The sequence below is a fragment of the Thunnus thynnus genome, chromosome 18 (genome assembly GCF_963924715.1).
Source record: "Thunnus thynnus chromosome 18, fThuThy2.1, whole genome shotgun sequence".
In the NCBI taxonomy this organism is placed as follows: Eukaryota; Metazoa; Chordata; class Actinopteri; order Scombriformes; family Scombridae; genus Thunnus; species Thunnus thynnus.
The window spans coordinates 18,833,615-18,853,471 of NC_089534.1; the positions used below are offsets into that span (position 1 = coordinate 18,833,615).

At 40.8% G+C, this 19,857-nt stretch overlaps 1 protein-coding gene across 1 annotated transcript in view; it reads right to left on the bottom strand.

The window, feature by feature from the left end:
* Positions 1–5,790: 5,790 nt before the first annotated feature.
* The window catches only part of foxo3b (forkhead box O3b), a 48,024-nt gene continuing 33,957 nt past the window's right edge, over positions 5,791–19,857 (bottom strand). Inside the window, exons 3-4 of the mRNA XM_067572871.1 lie at positions 10,399–11,882; positions 5,791–9,864 (exon numbers count right to left, since the gene is read on the bottom strand). Coding sequence (XP_067428972.1) covers positions 10,428–11,882 — 1,455 coding nt within the window. The 3' untranslated portion in view covers positions 5,791–9,864; positions 10,399–10,427. The remainder of the gene's footprint in view (positions 9,865–10,398; positions 11,883–19,857) is intronic.

Genomic DNA, 19,857 nt, shown 5'->3' on the forward strand with positions numbered 1-19,857 from the left:
GTGTGAAAGCAATCTGTCGTCCCACCACAGGCTGTGAGTCTGAGCTATAATCTGCCTAGATGACGCTGATCACAGCCTGTGAATGGAGGTGCTGCGGGACAATGCTCAACCACTCTGTGCCAGTGTGCCATTACAGAGATGACATCATTCCACTGCAGCACTTAGCGCGCGCATGCACGCCACTCACACAGACTCTATCACACACACACCAACACACACAGAAGTATCATTTACGACTGCTCAGTTCTCAGGTCTCCCCCTGTCATGGATCCGTCCTCGTGCGGCCAGCAGCAATTAGCATGTGTGTTTGTGCAGGTTTACGTGTATGTGTGTGCAGAGCAGAGGAGTTCGGATAAGGTATAGAGATCAGGCGAGAGGCGAGCTATCGAGATTAAGAGAAGACCCACCACATCCATCAGCCGGGTCTTGTCAATGCTGGGGGATGAAAAGCCCACTAATGGCCATATCTCAACAGATCCATCACATCTCCATCTTGTTTACACTTTGAATCCCATACCACATATTGATGACTCACTTCTCATTAGCCAGTCAGTCCGTGTGTGCGTGGCATCATGTGTCTGTGTCTCAGTTTGACTGCATGTGTGTGGAGAGAAGAGATAGGGATCAAGCAATAGATAGATGATAGATAGATAGATAGATAGATAGATAGATAGATAGATAGATACATAGATAGATAGATAGATAGATAGATAGATAGATAGATAGATAGACAGATAGATAGATAGATAGATAGTGGAAAAGTACCACAGTACTGTGTGAGGGCATGAGTACACACATCTTGCATGTCACCTATTGCTCTGTATTTACCTTGTTTTATCTTCATGTCAGGACCAACCTGTCGTCCAACTTGTCATTATGACTAATGGCACTGGGAGCCAGAAACCACAGTGACTCCTCTCCCTCCAGTCTGGCTAGGCAGTAGTCTGTTTGCCTGTTCACATTGCAAAGTTATTAATACTTAAGCCTTTGTTATGGTTCAAACAGAGTTTGTTCGATGCGCTGTCCGACCACATCAAACAGTGAGGTTGGTCATACTTATTATAAACGGCTAAACTCAAAGTCGGGGCGAAAAGCTGTCCATCACCGAGCAAACTAGGATTATAAAGAGAATGTAGTCATAGGTCATGAGCTTTGAAAGAGGACAAAAGTTTGTGTACTCTATTTTATTACGTAGAGTATTCATACTGTTAGTGTTGTTGTGTGTTGTGTGTGTTTTAATGAACTACAAGTTTCCACCTTGGTGGACAGTAAAGTTGTGTTCTATTCTATGATGAGGCTGTAAAATTGTTGCTTTTAAAGAATATGTGGTTGCCATTGTGAATATGCATTCAAAAGTTTTGATCAATTGACAATAAAGTGCAGAGAGGTGAACACATTCAAATGCAGAACAACTTTAAGCCAGAAGTCTCCTAGAAATTATGTTTATATACTCATGTTTTGAAGGAAATACATTGTTAATCAAACTTTTACACATACTGTACATTCAGTATGGACATTTTGCTACTTGCAGATATGTTCAGTAAAAAACTTTCTTCATTATGTTGATATAAAAATGATTCCAGGTGGCACTAGTTTTCTTTCAAAACATATTTGATGTTGCAAATTAGCAGTTTGCAAACATAATTTCTAGGAGACAGGGTTGCGATGTGTCAGATCAGCTGCTCCTATTATTTTCTTTGTAAACCCACAGACCAACGATGTGAAAGGTTCAGAAACACAGCACTTTTTTCAATATCAGTCCCTCTACGGACATATTTCAACTACATACATTCAGTTTTTCTCTTGTCACATGATGGCAAATCTTCCTCTGTGGTCTTGTAGCTGTCACAATGGATCAACTTTACTGTTAAAGTATAAAATAAAAGTAAGATATCTGGACTGCTAGGACTCACAGTGCTGACTTTATAAAGATAACATTATATAATGTACATTGTAAGCCATAGCTCAGATTTCTAGCTTGGTTGCAGACTGCACATATCTTAGATTTCAGTGATATCAAATAGCTTCACAGTTACATTCATGAAAAATAGAGAAAATAGAGAGAAAAACTTTGCAACAAGCATGGATAAGATTGATGCACAAACCTCAACCTGAACCTGAACATGTTGTATGTTGACTTACAGACATAACAACACTTAATTCAACATATTTCTTTGATCTACGTGGCAAAAGTTGAATTAATTGCTTGTGGAAACCACATTAACTGAAAATGGCGTTGGCAGAATGGATATGTTACTCACTAAAAACAAAAAAAACAAAATAACACCTCCCCCTCTCAAAAAGAAATAGGCTAACATGAATGTGATGTCAGGCTGAATGAATGAAGTGAAACTAAATGGCAGTTCAATTTGATTATCAGACTCGGAGATTTGCCTCCTAAGGTGAGAAACTGAATTAAATTACACACAAAAGACTTTTGACTATTCCACATACTGTACTTTGCATGGTTGCAGAAGCTACCTAGTCTCTTTACTTCATGCATTGCTTTCAGAGGCCTTGCAAGACTTTCACTGTGAGCATGTTATGTATATGAAGCTGATACTTACAATACCACTGGATTGTTATGAAGAATAAACATACACAAGGACATACATGTGTTTGGAAAGACTCACGTGTGTGTCAAAGGAAGTACCTAAAGGAACGCACCACTCTCGCTGAGGTAGAATTACATCCCAATCAACCAAAGAGTTGTTTAACTGCACCATCCGCGTCTCAGTGATTCATCCCAATACGCACACTCACAGGTAAATGCAAGCCCACATGGAAAAACACCAGTAACCTAACGTACATTCACCAACATATTGTTGTTGATGAGCTTAAACCCTTTTAAAACAAACTTTATAGTATATAGACAAGACATAGCTGTTAGTTTCAGTCAGACTGGAGGCTGCTGGTGATATACTGTACAATATAAAACACAAAAAAAGACACACATATGCACGCACGCCCTCAAACAGTACATTAGCACACGCTTTACGCCCAGTCATTTGTTCATATGATGAGCACTACTCAGTTGAATCATCCATGTGTTGATTTCTGGTGGCGTACCGTGAGCTCTGAGCACACAGGTTAATTACTTCCTGTATTAAAACAAAGATGACATTTACAAAATAGAAGCCCACTGACATGGAACAAGGCAGAGGCGAATAAAAAAACATGAGAATGTGGGTGGAGATGAAGACGGCTGGCAAACAAATAGACACAGTCAGTTAGTTATGGCATGACATGAAACCAGCCAGCGAGACAACCCGCAGAAAACAGATTATTTTGCTGTGTATAAACTGACATGAACACATGGTCTTGGAATGCTCTAATTTTAACTAACTATATAAAATTTAAACCCATAGTGAAGGTTTGAAAGGCACATGTAGTTTTTTTTGTCATTTAGGATCAAACAAGACAAGATCAAAATCTGTATATGGTTGGACCATGTATGAAAGGTTTTAAAGTTGAAACGATGGATACAGGAAGTGGTGACACCCAACTGAGGCGAATGATAGTGTAACTTCATCACTCAGTTGACCAATCACTCAGTCAGCGACTCAGTCAGTCACGAACTTTCGCGTTTATAGGGCTGGCCCCTGCGGTAAAGCCAAAAATAAAGCCCATCATCATGCAGGAATAGGGATGTTGCACATGTTTTAGCTCAAAATCGCATAATCTTAAATCTGAATATCACTGCCCTAAAATAAACTGAAAAACAGATGCGTTCAGAAGAGTTTCCAGCCATTCAGTAACCTCAGTGACCTTCTGCAGTGCTGGTGTGACTGCAGCCAGGCCAGACATGAAGTCAGTCAGGTGACCGGCTGACTGGGAACTGCTATTGAAATGTGGGTTTTGGTATTTGTTGCTGTGGTGAGCCTGTTCTCTGAGCCATACAGCATGTTTGAGTATTTTGGAGTTTGCTTTCATCCCTTCTTAAATGTCTCTTCTTCATGAAAGGGCGCTGGAAGATACCAAGCAAACAGAAAAAGACTTTCTGTTTGTTTGAGGTTCTTTTGTATATTTGAGTACAAATGGAAGGGCCACATTGGTAGACCCAAAGTACACGATGCGTGTCCTGGGTTTGGCAACGTTGACAAACTGTTGTGGTTTTGAATGCGCCATACTGTATATGACAACACAGCTTAGGTTTCACATATCATTCAGACTGGTTTTGACTCTGACTCAGACATACTTCAAGACTTTGAAGATTTGAAGATGTCTGTAATTTTATGTTCATACTATAATGTTGGTGGTGGCAAATGATCCATTTCAATTGAAATGTTTTACTTTAATATTAACTTTCATAATACTGTGTAAAGTTTGATGAGAATGAAACTAAATAAAATTGCTTCATACACACAAGCTACTCATAATCATGTTATCAAGTTAATAAGTCTTGATTAGCAGGATCGTAGCCAGGATTTTTTTCACTTTCTATTTATTTATTAAAGTGTTTAGTAAAGTGCCAAATTTGAAAAAGGCATATCATGCTGGTACAAAAATATTCAATCCTGGTGCCTAAAAATAGTCATATTCAAAGATGTTGACTATAAGGAATATCAGTGTCAATCTTGTGTAATTTCTTTATAATTGTAGAACATAAACTCATCTTTAGTTTGGTAAAATCCACCAGGTCCCACAAACAAATACTGAGGACATGACTTCACTGTCCTCAAAAGTAGCTACTCCACTGCTCATTAAGTTAATTAAACATTATTTTAAAATAACTAATAAAATTACTCAGAATTGACTATCAGCCACGGTGATACATTATTGTTTAGTTGTTTAATATTCTGGTGTTTCAAACAAATGTTGCTGATAATCTGAAAGTGACAAAGCACTCATCAACTTCTTGTAGATTTAGGACTGTTGAAATTACACAGAAACCTGCATTATTATTGTTGGGAATCATGGGACAAAATTTAATCAGCAGACAGGATCAGTAGACAAGATAATCAGTTGGCAAGCTCGTTTTCTTGGCAAGAGAACGAGCTTGTCGAGTTCCCTTGTTCGTTCAGCTTTCCAGAGGTGTTCCTAAAAGCCTTTCATTTTTACGGATAAGACTCTTAAATTTACAAGTTTGTCTGGAATTATCTTTTTTATGATAACTGGCTTGACCTCTGGCGGTGGGGGAAAGTTGCCCATTGGCCATCCCGAGAGTGAAAAAAGGGGAATAAGAAGAATGTCAGCAGCCTGCACAAGGTCTGTGTTAATATATGGTGCAGAAGCCTGGGGGAGATTTCAGACATGCAAGTGAAGACTTTCTAGTGAAACTTGACAACACCCCATCTCTGACTGTTCCCCCTCTCCCCTTCCCTTTATGTTTCGCAATAACCAAGGAAAAGTACCGAGCCCAGTGTCAGTTATCAGAGGGCTGCTGTACGTCTGCTCTCGTTTAATGCAGCCTTACACAAAACAAACATTGTGCAAGAGGACCTCCAGGAACTTGAGAGAACATGGAGTTGTTTTGCTGTTTAGATCCCTCTAGCCTGACATGAGAAAGAGATTTATCTTCGGGAGGGAGTGTGAGGTTAAATTTGTTCATGCTCCAGTGCTCTGACACACCGTTTTGGAAAACAGTTGGCAAGTTAACTTGTGAATTAACAGCACATGTAAGACAGGCAAGAACTGTAACATTTTCCTTGCTGCACTGAAAATTCCTCTCCTGGCAATATGAGCTGTAAACTGTGCTTCCAACAGCACTTGTGAACTTTATGTACTTCCAATACTTGCATATTTTTACAATGATAAAAGGAATTAAGACAAGGATACAGAAAAAAAGGATGTGGAGCCTCACCAAGCTTTATTTACATGCGCACCATTTCTTATACAAACTAGATTACAATTCAAAATGGAATACACAGGAAAAATACCCACTAACATCAAGTCGAGAAGAAGCAAGATTAATAAAGGGCAAAGTTCAAAGGGCAAAGTTCAAAGGGCGTATGGAGGGGAGCTGGCCTGGGCCTCTTAACAAGGATGGAAGGGCTCAAGAGAAGATAATGAAAAGGAAACTGTCCAAGAGGTGATTAAGGTATCTAGTGGTATGTCTCTTCTATTTTTTTTTTTGCTTTTCATAGCTTTAAATCTGCAGGTATTGTGCTGCAGGTGTGTGTGTGTTGGGCACGAGAAGATATAATCTGTGCCTTGAATGAAGCAGTAGCAGTGAGTGGCTGTGTGGAAGGCCTGTTCCATTATGACTAAGTGTAAACTATCTCCCCGAATAGCCAACACATTTTACACTGACTGTAAAAAATGTCAGGAACACCCTCCTGCGACTGTGATCCCCTTTGCAGTTTATCAGGGATCAATAACCCCTCTTTAAATAGAAAGGACTACAGTGTTCCCTGGATTCACCTTGTCAGTCTTCTTCACAGAAAGAGTTTCTAATATTTAGTGCAGTCATTGTAGATAAACTCAAATGCTTAGCAGCTCAGGTGATGGCTCAGGATTCTCCCTGCCAAAAGAAACATGATAATGCTCTGGAAATTTTTTTAGATGTGACAAAATGTAGGAAATTCCAGGTTGTTGTCAGTTGACGTTTCAAACACGTCAAAGTTGTAACCAGCTGCTCACTGAGAGCACCGGGACGTGAACCTACTCCACTTGGTATAAAACAAGTGTGAAGGTGAGGAACGTCCATCAAGAGGCTTTTCCCTGTGTCTCCGTCGTCGTACACACACTCGTAATAATAAACCCATTAATGCGGGCGGATGGTGCAGGTTCAGCCCTGTAAAACCCTGATTTTAAAAATAGAACCAGTGTGTGTTTGAGTACTGAAGACACAGGTTACCTCTCTGTTTTACAATTTCTGTCGAGGGACGGCACCATTGGAAGGGTCGAGGGGTTATAGCTAGGTCATGCACTAAACCTCAGATAGCACAGTAGATCATTCTAGCCAACCATGCACACACACTCCTCTGCCTTGGCCTCAAAGTGATATACACACATCTGTACACTATTATACACAGCGGGGGCAAACCCTTCATGTTTCTACCCCAGACAGAGAAGGGGTACCAGGGTCTCCAGATGCTACAACAATGGTACTTTCCACCATTTTAAAAATCTGGTTCAACAATTAATTCGCTGGTTACAGTGTTCCCTCCTACCTGGTGTTGTTCATTATTTCTTCAACTTTACCTTCCGAGGTATCACAAAATCCAAGGGTCAGGTACTACATGAGTATATATAAGGACATACAGCGAGTATATATGCATTTCACACAATTCATAATGCATAAATACATGCATGCATACAGTCGGCTGTGCTGTATGCACCATGAGGGGTACTGAGGGATTACACATCCTCGTGAGATTAATTCAACAGAAATTAACTCCATAGATAAACACATACACGCAGACACACACACACACACACACATTAACATGTACTCAGGAGATACAGGAAATCACCTGCAGGAGCACCAGGCGTGTCCATGAGGGATGTGTGTACGTGTGTCACGGGTCCGACAACAAGAGAAAAAAAGCTATGACAGCAAAACCAAAAAATAACAGACTGCGTGAAAGTCTTAGGCCTTGTCCACACTGATACGGATATTTTGCAAAACGAACATTTTTGTCTACGTTTCGGCCTCTCATCCACACGCAAATGGCGCTTTGGGTCACTAAAACGGAGATTTTTTCAAACGCCTTCTAAAGTGCAGATTTTTAAAAACTTCGTTTTTAGTTGCTTTTGCATTCTCGTGTGTATGGAGATATTTTGTAAAACGAAGGTCGTGTGGACAGAATTTTTTTTTTTTAAAACGGAGGGAGAAAGTATCCGTTTAGAAAAATATCCATAAATGTGTGGTCAAGGCCTTAATCCTGACGTTATCTTCCTTCCTCCTCTTCATCTTGACGGCCAAAAGTTCACAGGTTACAAGTTCACAAACACAAAGCATTACTGTTTTTAATCAAGAAATGTTTTTTTTTTCGTAAATACCATTAGAATGTGACTTGATGTTACTAAAACGGGAAGCCTCCCTTTTCCCCCCTGAGTGATTCTATATATGCATAACAATCCCCACAAGCTCATGACAAGAAAACAGCAGAGCTTAAAGGACCAGTGTCTAAGATTTAGTGGCGTCTAGCGATGAGGTTGCAGATTGCAACCAAATGAATACACCTCCCCTCCCCCTTCCCTTCCATGTTTGTAGGAGAACCTACAGTGGCCACAAAAACACGAAAGGCCCTCTCTAGGGTCAGTGTTTGGTGTGTCCGTTCCAGGCTACTGTAGTGGTGGTGCAAGATGGCAGCCTCCGTGGAAGGGGACCCGCTCCCTATGTAGATATAAAGGGCTCATTCTAATGTAACAAAAACACAACAACTCTTATTTTCATGGGATTATACACTGATTAAAACATACTTATGAATATTATATTCCATTTCTGACAAGTCTGTTCCGTTAGATGTCACTAAATCTTACACACTGGTCCTTTAACACAGATCCCTGGTACTCATTTTTCTATCTACGTGTGTGTGTGTAATGTGTATGTGCATGTGCATGTGTGTGCTGTGATTTGGCTGCCAGCATATCCTGCTGCTTTGTTTCAAGTAATTTGGCAATATACAGAGATAGCTTATTGTTTTACTCGAGAAACAAATGGCTTCTAGAGGAATGAGCCTAAAAACCCCCCGCTCCCCTGCCGTCTACAGGTTTTCGACCTCGCCGTGCTACGAGTGGCTGCAGCTTTGGGCTTCTGCAGGTCAAGAGTTAAAAACAAACAAAAATTAAAACACAGAACGCACGGCTTGCTCTCAGGACAGGACTCAACACTGTTTACATAGCACCTGTTATGGTGTGGAAATGTTCACAACCCTAGGACACAGGTATTCATTTGGCTACATCATATGCTGTGATAAATGACCTCAACAGAACTCACCGAAAGCTAAGAAAACTAAGAAAAGACAGACAAGATCTTTCCCCCTCCTTCTTGAACTTTCAACTTCCCTGCACTGTACAAATATCCACGACAGAGATTTTCTTCCTCTGGTATTTTTTCTTTTTTTTTTTCTTTTTTTACAGTTTGATATACACAAAGGATAAAAATATTTTTGTAGTATTCAGCTAATTGTAATATAACCTTCGGTATGCTGCAGTTAATTTAAAATTCAAGCAATTTATAAGAACAAAACTGGAAGTGCGTGGCATTGAGCTCTGAAATCTTGCAAACTGGGGCAAAATGTTGTTCTGTCTGTGTGTGTGTATGCAAGATATTCCATTTCATACTTTTCATTTCACCACTACACCAATTTCTTTCTGTACTGACACATATGATGCAGAAACAATGATGATAAAACAGAAAATCCCCAAAAAACAAACACTGAACATTTAAAATCACTAAGTGAGAACAGAGGGAATTTTTTTTTTTTCAACATATCACATTCCAGGAAACCACTGGATCAGATTTACACCACATCACTTCTTGATTTCATTTTACACTTGTGTCTTTTTTAAAAATCTTCAACAATAACAACTGCACCGTGCACTCCTTCCGTCTTTGCTTGATATTTAGTCCTGGTATTCCGCCTGAAACCCCTTCTGATAAGCAGTGTCTCTTTGATATCAACAGACTGGGTGTCAAAGGAAAAAATTGCATAATTCTAAGATTTGTGAGTTTGTTGTGATTGTTTGACATAGCTTTCTTTTTGTTGTTTCACAGGAGGCTTTGAGGGCTGATGTGCAGCATCTCTAGAGTCTGTCGGATCTTTCATGGTTCACCAGTGTGGGAGCGAAGGTAAAGCTCTCGAGAAGTCTTCTTCTGTAAACACAGGGTTTGTATTTTACGTTGTGCTGATGGCAGGTTTGGCAAAAATGATGTTGTGTGTCTGATTTTCTCTTGCACTACACAGTTCGGACCTGGAAAAATAAAGGAGATTAGGTGATTATGTCTGTATGTGTTCATACTGTTCTTAAAATCAAGAAAAAAATCTTTTCTGTTCTTAACTCAAACATTTCTACATCCAAATGAGGGCTGCAACTAATAATTATTTTCATTATCATTTAATCTGCTGATTATTTTCTCGACTAATTGATTAATTGTTTTGTCATAAAATGTCAGAAAATAGAAAAATGCACATTGTAATTCCTTAAAGCTCAAGGCGACCCCTTCAAACGACGTTTTTGTCTGATCAGCACTCCAAAATCCAAAGATATTCAGTTTACTATCATGTATGACACAGAGAAACTTCAGATTCTCACATTTGAGAAGCTGCAACGACTGAATACTTGGTATTTTTCATTTAAAAATATGATAAACACGATTTTTTTGATTATCAATATAATTTTGTCGATTGACTGAATGACTCATTGTTGCAGCTCTAATCTAAATATGCTCATCTTTTCTCAAATGTCACATGATTTAGACCCTTGAACACACACTCAAACACATACCTGCTCTGCTCCTCCCCGGCCTGCCCCTCTCAGCCGGGTACCCAGCTCTGAGAGGTTTGCTTGGTGCTTGTGAAGTTGCCAACTCCATTCATGTTGGCCAGAGAGTCAAAGTTAAAGTCCAGGCCATCTGCGTCCATCAGCTCGTTCCTGATGATGGAGTCCATATCACACTCCAGGCTGCCATTAAACATGTCCAGGTCCAGATCTGTGGGAAAACGGTCCTGGCAGATCCCCCCACCACTGCTAACGGTTCCATTCAGGAAGATCGAGGTGTCGATCTGCATGGAGGAGGAACCATTTCCTCCCAAAGGTGAGAGCAGGAGTTGCTGCTTGGCATTAGCCAGCATGTTAGCCTCATTGGCCAAGTTCAGGCCCCCATTCAGGGACCTCAGGGAGCTCTGGTTGTGGTTGTTACTTTGCAGCATCTCCCCTTGGCTGCCCTGAAGTCCTCCAGTGGTCCCAAAGGTCATTATTGGATCGTTGCGGAGCATGAGGCCACGACGGGAGTTCTGGGAAATGACGGCAGCAGCGCTGGCCTGTGACATCAGCGGGTCAGACTGGGTCATCATGACATCACTGTGGCTGTGGCTGTCAGAGTTGAGCAGGTCTTGTAGTGTCTGGCTGCCAAAGCGGGACATGCTGATGCTGGAGAAGGAAGTCTGCTTGTTCTCCTGGATGGTCTGCATAGGGGACGGACGCAGAGAGGAGCCCGTTGTGTGGGGACCGAAGATGGAGTTACTGTAGCCGTTTCCTCCACCGTTAGAGGAAGAGTTGGAGGAAGGAGCAGAGGTGGAGGAAGGTGATCCAAGCCCATTGGGTTTGGACACAAAACTGAACCCTGAGGAACCATTTGGAGGGGCTTGTCCAGAAGTGGTTGGCACCAGGTTGATGTTATCCAGCAACTCATCCATCAGGTCATCTGTGAGTCCGTCGTTCAGGTTCATGGTACCTGCCAGGTCTGCAAGACGGGGCAGCTCTGTCGGCATGGCCTTCCCATTGGCCACATTCGTTGTGTTGCCGGGAGACAGTGCTCTGCCAGGACTGGAGTAGAGCATAGGCGAGAGAGGGGGCTCGTCATCAGGCACCTCATCTAGCTCTGGGTTAGCCAGGATGGGTGAGAGGCGGCCACTCAGTGTGCTGGCATTGGAGTTAGTGCGAGAACGGAAGTCTGTCCAAGCGTCAAGCTCTTCACTGCTGCGTGACGTTGGGCTTCCAGGCCACTTGGAGAGACCTGAAGGACTGTCTCCGCCGCCTTCACCAGCTGCAGCGGCTGCGGCTTGCAGGGCAGCCTTCTTCTTGGCAGCACGGCCTCGGGCGGATTTGGTGTACTTGTTGCTGTTGTCCATGGAGACTGCACGGCGGCGAGGAGCTTTGCCACCCTTCCCCCCCTCTGGGTTGATCATCCACCAGGAGCTCTTCCCTGTTCCCTCGTTCTGGACACGGATGAAACGGCTGTGGAGGGAAAGGTTGTGCCGGATGGAGTTCTGTAACACAAAAGTGAGAAAGAGAAGAGATTCTGTTGAGCGATGAGCGCAAAATCCTTTTGAAACAATTACTTAAAACAATGACTGTCATTAATATTGATTTGTTGTATTCTTTCTTTCGTCTTGCCAATACAACACTCAATGAATACTGCTCATTAAGTCCAACAACACTGAACCATAAACCACCCACTACTACTGAATCTGCAGCAATGTAAACACTTGCTCTTGGTGACTAGACACAAAAACAAAGCAAAAAGCCCATTGTTCCATTTGTTCATCTATTAAATATAGACAGGAACACAAATGTGCAGCAGCACTTAGTGCTGATGTCTGCATTGTTCCCACTGTAGTTTTTGTGTTGCGAGTATAAAGGAGAAAAGAGAGACAGTAGGCTGTAATCAAGCGTCTCGATTATGAATGACACATACAAAGAGCCCCTCTGTTGCGTAAGGAGCGCATTCTGTGTCAGATCATGTGTGCTAGTGCATGCCTGTGTGTGGCTGGTGTGTATTGATCAACTCTGAGCTTTCTTGTGGAAACCCAAGAGGCTCATTGTGGGGGAACTGGTGCACATGACAGCCCCTGCTAATGATCAAGAGTTTTATTCACAACACAGAGATGTACTATATGTACACATTGAAGGCCTAAACCACGATATAACATCCTTGTTGAATCACTTGTTGCCTCACTGCTGGCTTTGTTAACATACATACACTTTGTGTATTGTGCACACATTTAGCCACACTAGCAGCATCTAATGCTGTAATCAGATCAAAATGTCAAATTGTCCAATACTTTGATTTATGACAAGTACCTGAAAAACCAATGATATTCCCATCAGCCTCAGTTGTACTTTATGTTTAGTGCTAATTAGCAAATGTTAACATGCTAACACACTGAATTAAGATCATGGTGAACATGATAAACATGATATTGTAACTGCTAAACATGTAAGCACTGTGAACATGTTTGCATGCTGACATTAGCATTTAGGTCAAATTACCACTGTGCCTGTGGACTTGTGTTGTTGAGTTATTATGGCCAATTGGGGGGGGGCAGAACAAGAAGAGGTTGAAAACAGGGTTGGCTCGTTTTGACGATGTGATAAAATCATCAGTGAACCAATAGGGATTTCAGTTTGATGTCACAAAGTTTGATTCTATTTAAACCACAAGGAGAGAGACAGGCCATGAAACCTTATTGCAATTTGATGAAATTACAGTACTATTTAAACAAGACAGGTAAGCTTTATTGTTGTGTGTCATTCAGGGTTACATTTGTATGATGTAAAGGATTCATGTAACATGTTTACATGGTAGAGATGTCAGTTCAGTTCAGTTACTACTTCTGTAATCGATTAGTGCAGGGTAATGGAAGGATTGTATGATATAAGCTATGGCTTTACAGTTATTTAAAACTCGAAATTCCAACCTCACTTTATTTATAAATTACACCCATGTCCATCTGGACGACCCCCCCCCCCTTTTACACAAACGCCCACACTCACACAGAACACACTTTCAGCCATCTGGTTACTTAAGGAGACATAATTTCATGGTTCTTAAATGACAGCATAATGATGATATACAAATGTTGAGGCAAACTATAGTCCTACAGTCCTTTATGTACCAGCTGGTTTAACATGTAAAAGATACAACTGCATTGACAAGAACTCGGGTTCAGTATAAACTGAAAAAATTAATTTAGATAAAGGCATTCCTTATACTTAGTGTATTGTGAGCCTTTTGTCTTGATTTTTGTCTCCCTTTCTTCTTTTTCTTCCTCTTCTTGTGCCCCACAACCTATTGAAGGCCTTGTTAAATTCACTATTTTGCCTCAGTCTCCTTCTCTTTCCATACCCCCTCCCTCTTCCGCAGTTTCAGTTGTTTCACAAACACATAGCTCTTATGGGCCCTGAGGGATTCTGGGGCTATGCTATATCCTCCCATATAAACAACCCAACCGCCATCCACAACATGCATTCATTTTTCCTTCTCTGTTTTCCTCCTATGTATATTTTTACTCCCTAAAACAGAACAGATTTCTTGGTTCAAACTGGCCAGGGCCAAAATTTTCAAGTTTTTGTGGGAATCACAATATTGTTTTCCATGAAGCAGTCCCGTCTTTCCTGGGCAACAGTTTACAGACAATTTGGTCAGGATTGTTATTCTGGTCAAAGGCAGTTCAATCAGAGAGGAGGGAAAGCAGGCTTAAGTTACGTTTCTGAATGCTACATTGGCGGGGTACGAAAGTTTTATCTCCGGGGTCACACTGAACCTATAACCCTTTGTGTGTGTGTGTGTGTGTGTGTGTGTGTGTGTGAGCACTGAGTGTGTGTGTGTGTGTGTGTGTTTGTGATAGGTATATACCAATGACAGTTTTGCATTTACAGGCTCTTGAGTGTTTTGCAACTTGAAATGCAAAAGTTGTTTCTACAGGATTGTGTGCTTTTTGTGACCACTGCCGTGCATTAGCAAATCCATAAAAAGTTGCATTTAATCATGAATGGAGTGTGTATGTGAATGCATGTTTCCCAAGTGTGTGAGTGCATGTGTGGGCGGGTGTGTATTCTGTGCAATTAGGTAAGATGAGAAGAGATACCAGGGAGACTAGTGTTTATCTTCTGCCAGCATCTCTCGAGGCATGACGTAATGCTGCTTTATTACAGAACATTTTACAAACACAGACAACACACACACACATTACACACACACACACACTCACACACACACACACACACACACACACACACACACACACTCACACTCACACACTCACACAGGCTAAATGTTTCCAGCTGCCAGGGAGATGTAAATAATGGCAGCAGATAGACTTTGTGAAGGAAAAAGATAACTTTTTGGCGGGATGAATGAGAGCAGAATGAATGGAATGTGAGTTTTCTACTCCCGCTGTTGTAAACATTTACCTGCCAGCACCTGACACTTCATCAATCCTTCTTCCTCGCTTCAACCTACAGCCCCCCTCCCACTCCCTCCTCCAACAAAGCCACTTGTTTAATGTTTCTCTTTTTCTCTGTCACTGCACATATCCTTCAAATTTCATGTGAGATATTTCTAACTTGGTGTGATGGAGGACTCGGAGCAATAAAAGGAAATGGGACTATCTGCAACCGAAACATCAAAAGTGATAAAAAGAAGGGGAAAAAAAGAAGTGTGAGTGAGTGATGGTGAGAAAGAGGGTGAGAAGATGATGATTGTAAGGTGAAAAAAAGAGAAATTTGCATGCTATGTGTAAGTATTACAAGTGATGCACTGGGTATGCGTGCATAGTAATAGTAGATCCTCCCACACTGACTCTCAGGATATAGTTCCCAAAAAGGTTTTTCAAATATTAAAAGCTTTGAGCACCACAAATGAAATATCATTCACCTTCATTGTGTTTGGGTTGAACAGAAGTCTAAGTAATGGAGATCTGAACAAATAAAACCATCTGCATGGCTGATACCACATGTGGTAAGTGGAAAACATGTTTTTTTTTGTGTGATTTTAGTGTACTGACCATTTAGCCATTTGTGTTTTGATATTTTCTTCACTCTAGATTTTATGTAGACATTCAGTCTCTCCTGCAAACCACAACATCTCATTCCCAGCTGCCATAATTCTTGATGTATTTATTGATCATGTTAATTATTTATCCCATGTGTTTGCATGAAGCAAACCTTAGACTACCTTTAAATATCACCTAGGTTTAACAACGGCCTTCACTTTTCACTGAACATACTAATCTCTCTTGGCGATCTCTCTTGCCTCAGATCTGGAGAAAACTTTCTCCAAAAGCCCTGTGTGTACAAAATATTAGGAACGCTTTCATAACACACACGTGGGATTTCCATCTTTTGTGCAATTTAAATCCCGTGGCTCAGATTTAAAATCCATCATCAAACCATCATCTCTCTTACATCTGCATCTCCCCTTAATAAATGAAGTGGATCAAATAGCTGAAATCAATATAGCATTACAGCTGTTTCTTGGAATCCGCCACCCTATTTCATTTCTTATGTTTTTGTGTCAGAATTTGGCCGCTGTGAAGCCTCAGAGGCAGCGCTGTAAGTGTGACTGAATAACATGACTATTTAATGTTTTCTTATATGCAGAATGTAAGCACTGTGCGGGTCTGTGTATATATCATACATAGATATATATATATATATATATATATACACACACACACACACACACACACACACACACACACACACACACATATACATACATATATATATACACATATACATACTTTCATACACACATATATATATATATATATATGTATGTATATGGCACATCACAGTGTGAGTGGGATATGCTTACTACTGTAGCTCCTTTGGGGTATTCCCAAAGCCCATTAATAAAAGCAGCTCACTGAGACAGCAGCTCTGATTCATAACTCCTACTATGCAGCCACAAGTGCTAAACAACACACATACACACACACACACACACACACACATACACTAACACAGCTTGCAGCAACAAACCTTCCAAGGGGTAATGACGCTGTTGAGACTGCCCGGCTACTTTTAGAGAATTTTTGGATTTCTCTTTCACTGTCAACTTCACTTATGTTCCAATCCTCTTTCCTCTCACACACTGACGTTTACCCTGGGGACCACAGGTAGATAATTAGGTTAATGATCTAACGTTTTGTTTAATCTTGTTTTAATTCCCCTCACAAATGGGTCTCTTTTAAACGGAGTCGACCACTACGATAACCTGCTTTGGTTTTCCCATTCTAGCAATAAAAAAGACTTCTAACTGCTAGAAGGTATTGTAACTGGTTGAATATAGTCATTAGTCATGGATGACAGTCACTGTTTCATATCAGTTTTTTCATGGTATTGTTGTCATTTGGAGTCATGTTTCCAGCCACCTGGTGAATGTAAACCTGAATTCACTTGTCCTTTAGCTCTGTTTTGCAGAGACTGGTGAAAATGAATGAACAAATCTTTTAGAACGACTCTTTTTAGTGTCCAGTATGTACCAGGTCAGCCTGTCAAATGTACCAAGTGCTCATGAATCCCTGACTTTTCCCACTCATACTACTCACTCGCTGTTATTGTAGGGTACTACTGCCTGCTACGGTATTGCAGTCACTCAAAACATAGGAAACTGGACAACCAATGAATGAGTGGGAGACTGCAGACAGAGAAAGTAACAGTGGAGCAGCTGGATGAAAGCAAAGATCATTAAACAAAGCAATGCAGCATCGTATTTAAAATAATTCCATCTAAAGTCTGACTAACACTGGAGCTAACACACAGCAGCCTGTTGAAGTCTAAATAAGTTGGTTTCCGGTGCTGAACATTTAAATATTTGTTAAACTTTAAAGTCCTGTCCTCCTCTCACTGTACTGTCAGTCTGCTCTGACACAAACACTTACACCAAAAACACAAAACAAAAAGTCAGAAAGCAGCGTCTTCTCCCACTAATACAGTTCAAGTCAGTGAGCCACGCTTACAGAATAAGGTCGGGTTTAGTAGAGAAGTCTGATTACTGATCTGCTGCATGTAAACAAGGATTTACAGTAACCAGGTTACTACAGTGAATGTAAACACACTGACTGATCAGGACATAGTAGGCTAACGTTGAACTAGACATTTAAAACCTGACCACATCTGGCTGGATTACAAATGGATTTTTATGGATTTTAATGGATTATGTTTTGAAGAAAAATACGTATAAAATCTGCAGTTTATCTCAAAAATGCAACCCAATAAACACAAATTAGCAAAAAGAAATAGTTTCATGAAAATTGTGTTGGTTCATAAGGCCAGAGAGAGGTCGAGTGGGCTAATTTACCATGAGTAGCTCATTTTATTATGAGGTAAATTATCCCCCCCCCACCCCTCCCCATGGGATCAAATCTCACTCCAAGCTGAAGTCAAAAGTTGGCAGCCCTGGAGCTTACATAGCCAACATACATATAAGTGGGATGCTGATGCTATTAAAATGAATATTTTATCTTTATTAATGTAAACGTATACATGATGACTGATAATGCATTGAAGAGAAGTTTTGTGGGGCGAGCAGCACTAGCTCTCCAACGTGCTTGTACCATAATGGAGTGTCACAGAGAAACTGACGCCATATTTTGAAAGCTATCGAAACTCGAAAGGTTTGATATATCAACTCGAAGGAACTGATTCTGTGAAAATAAAAGCACTGTTTTGGTCTCAACTAACTCCTGAGAAAAATATCTGGTTCTTTAGCTGCTAAATGCTCCACAGTGTTCACCAGCTAGTTGCTAACTTCTTCGGATAGCCGTTTGGTGCTGAGCAGGTAGTGTACAGTGGGTTTTTAGAGCTTTTTCTCGGAATATAGCTGCCTGCTACACCCGGAAATGACGCTGTGATAGTCATGAGAGTGAACACAACGACAGTAAAGTTGCCAAAACAACAAGCTGAAAGATGCTAAAACTCTGTGTGGAATTGAAAGGAAGTGCAGAGTCAGGTGATAATTCTGTGAGGATGCATCATTACGAGAGACATACAGCACACGTAGTCATGTGACTGTTAATGTAAAAATATAGATCACAGCTGCATTAAATTGAGGGTTTGACCACTGTGTTATAATAAGACTTTTTATTTATACATTTACACAGTCTGCAATTTCCTCAGGCCACAGCAGCAGAAAGAAAGCGGACAGTCTTTTCACTATTTAAAAATTCTACGTTACTATTTCTTCACCACAACAGTTTGTTCCTTTTGACAGTAGAATAAAAAAAATGTTGTCCATTACATTCCCACACCCACTTTTAGTGTAGATACCACACATGTAGTAGGCTTATCAAATATTTATTTAATCATTTTATCATTTCCTCATATTCGTCTAACATCCACTTACATTCTGTGTCTTACACTTAACTGAATCTGATCACTTTTGGCTGCTGCAAAGTGAGATGAATTTATCCATCTCATCTGATATCAAATGAAACATTTTGTCTGTTGGTGTTTTCTGATGTTGTAAACTCCACCTCCGCTGGTCTAGAAAATACTGAGTCAACAATGTCAACTGTTCATGAGACCGGTTATCCTGGTTCACCAGTGTTACATTTTTGAAGTCAACTAACTCAAAGATAGCCTGACGAAGCTGAACTGGCTTCGTGAGAAGGGCCCCAGCTGTGTGTGTGAGTGTGTGTGTGAGAGAGTGTGTGTGTGTGTGTGTGTGTGTGTGCACCAGCTGCAGCCAGAGCTCAGGAACACAGAGGTCTTTTTGTCCGTCAGCAACATGTGGGAACAATTAATCACTGTCAGCAACCACGCTAGGAATCTCTGTCTCTTCTTTCTTTCTCATTATTCTGATTTTTGAAGGTGCGTAGGTGGGAACTCTTATTTTTGCATTTATGTTAATCTGAATGTAGAGATTTTGTGTGCATTGACAATTTTGAGGAGGCATTTTGGGCAAAGAAATTTCAAGCCTATTGTGAGGGGATTATATCACTTTTTTTTTTTTTTTTACACCAAAGCTGAATGTAGCAAATGTATAGTAATTAATACTTCAGACCTGTGAGGCAGATTCCTCTCATTGGTCGAGATGATTATGAGAGTGCTTTCTAATTGGATGTAGCTGGGCTAGTTCCAGCAGTAGTGATTGGTTGAGTGAAATTGGTTTGCGTAGCCAGGCAGTGCAGAGAAGGGAGGGTCTGCATGGTGTTGCAAGTGTATTTCATCACCCAGCTACAGCACACATCTGAACTCAGATGTATGAACTGGGTCAGTTTCACTTTGCCAGGTTCCTGTACTCTGTGTTTGCCCTGAGAGAAACATTTTACTGGTTAACGCAACCCAGACACAACCGTGCCTGCCTCCAGTTGTAAAGAAATGCAGAAAAAAAAAAAACACACTTACTGTAACAAAAACCCCAAACAAACAAACAAACAAAAATAAGCACACGCACACTCACTGCTCCTCATGTGTTCTGCAGGGAAGCGTTGGGTCAGACGGTTCAAGTGTCAA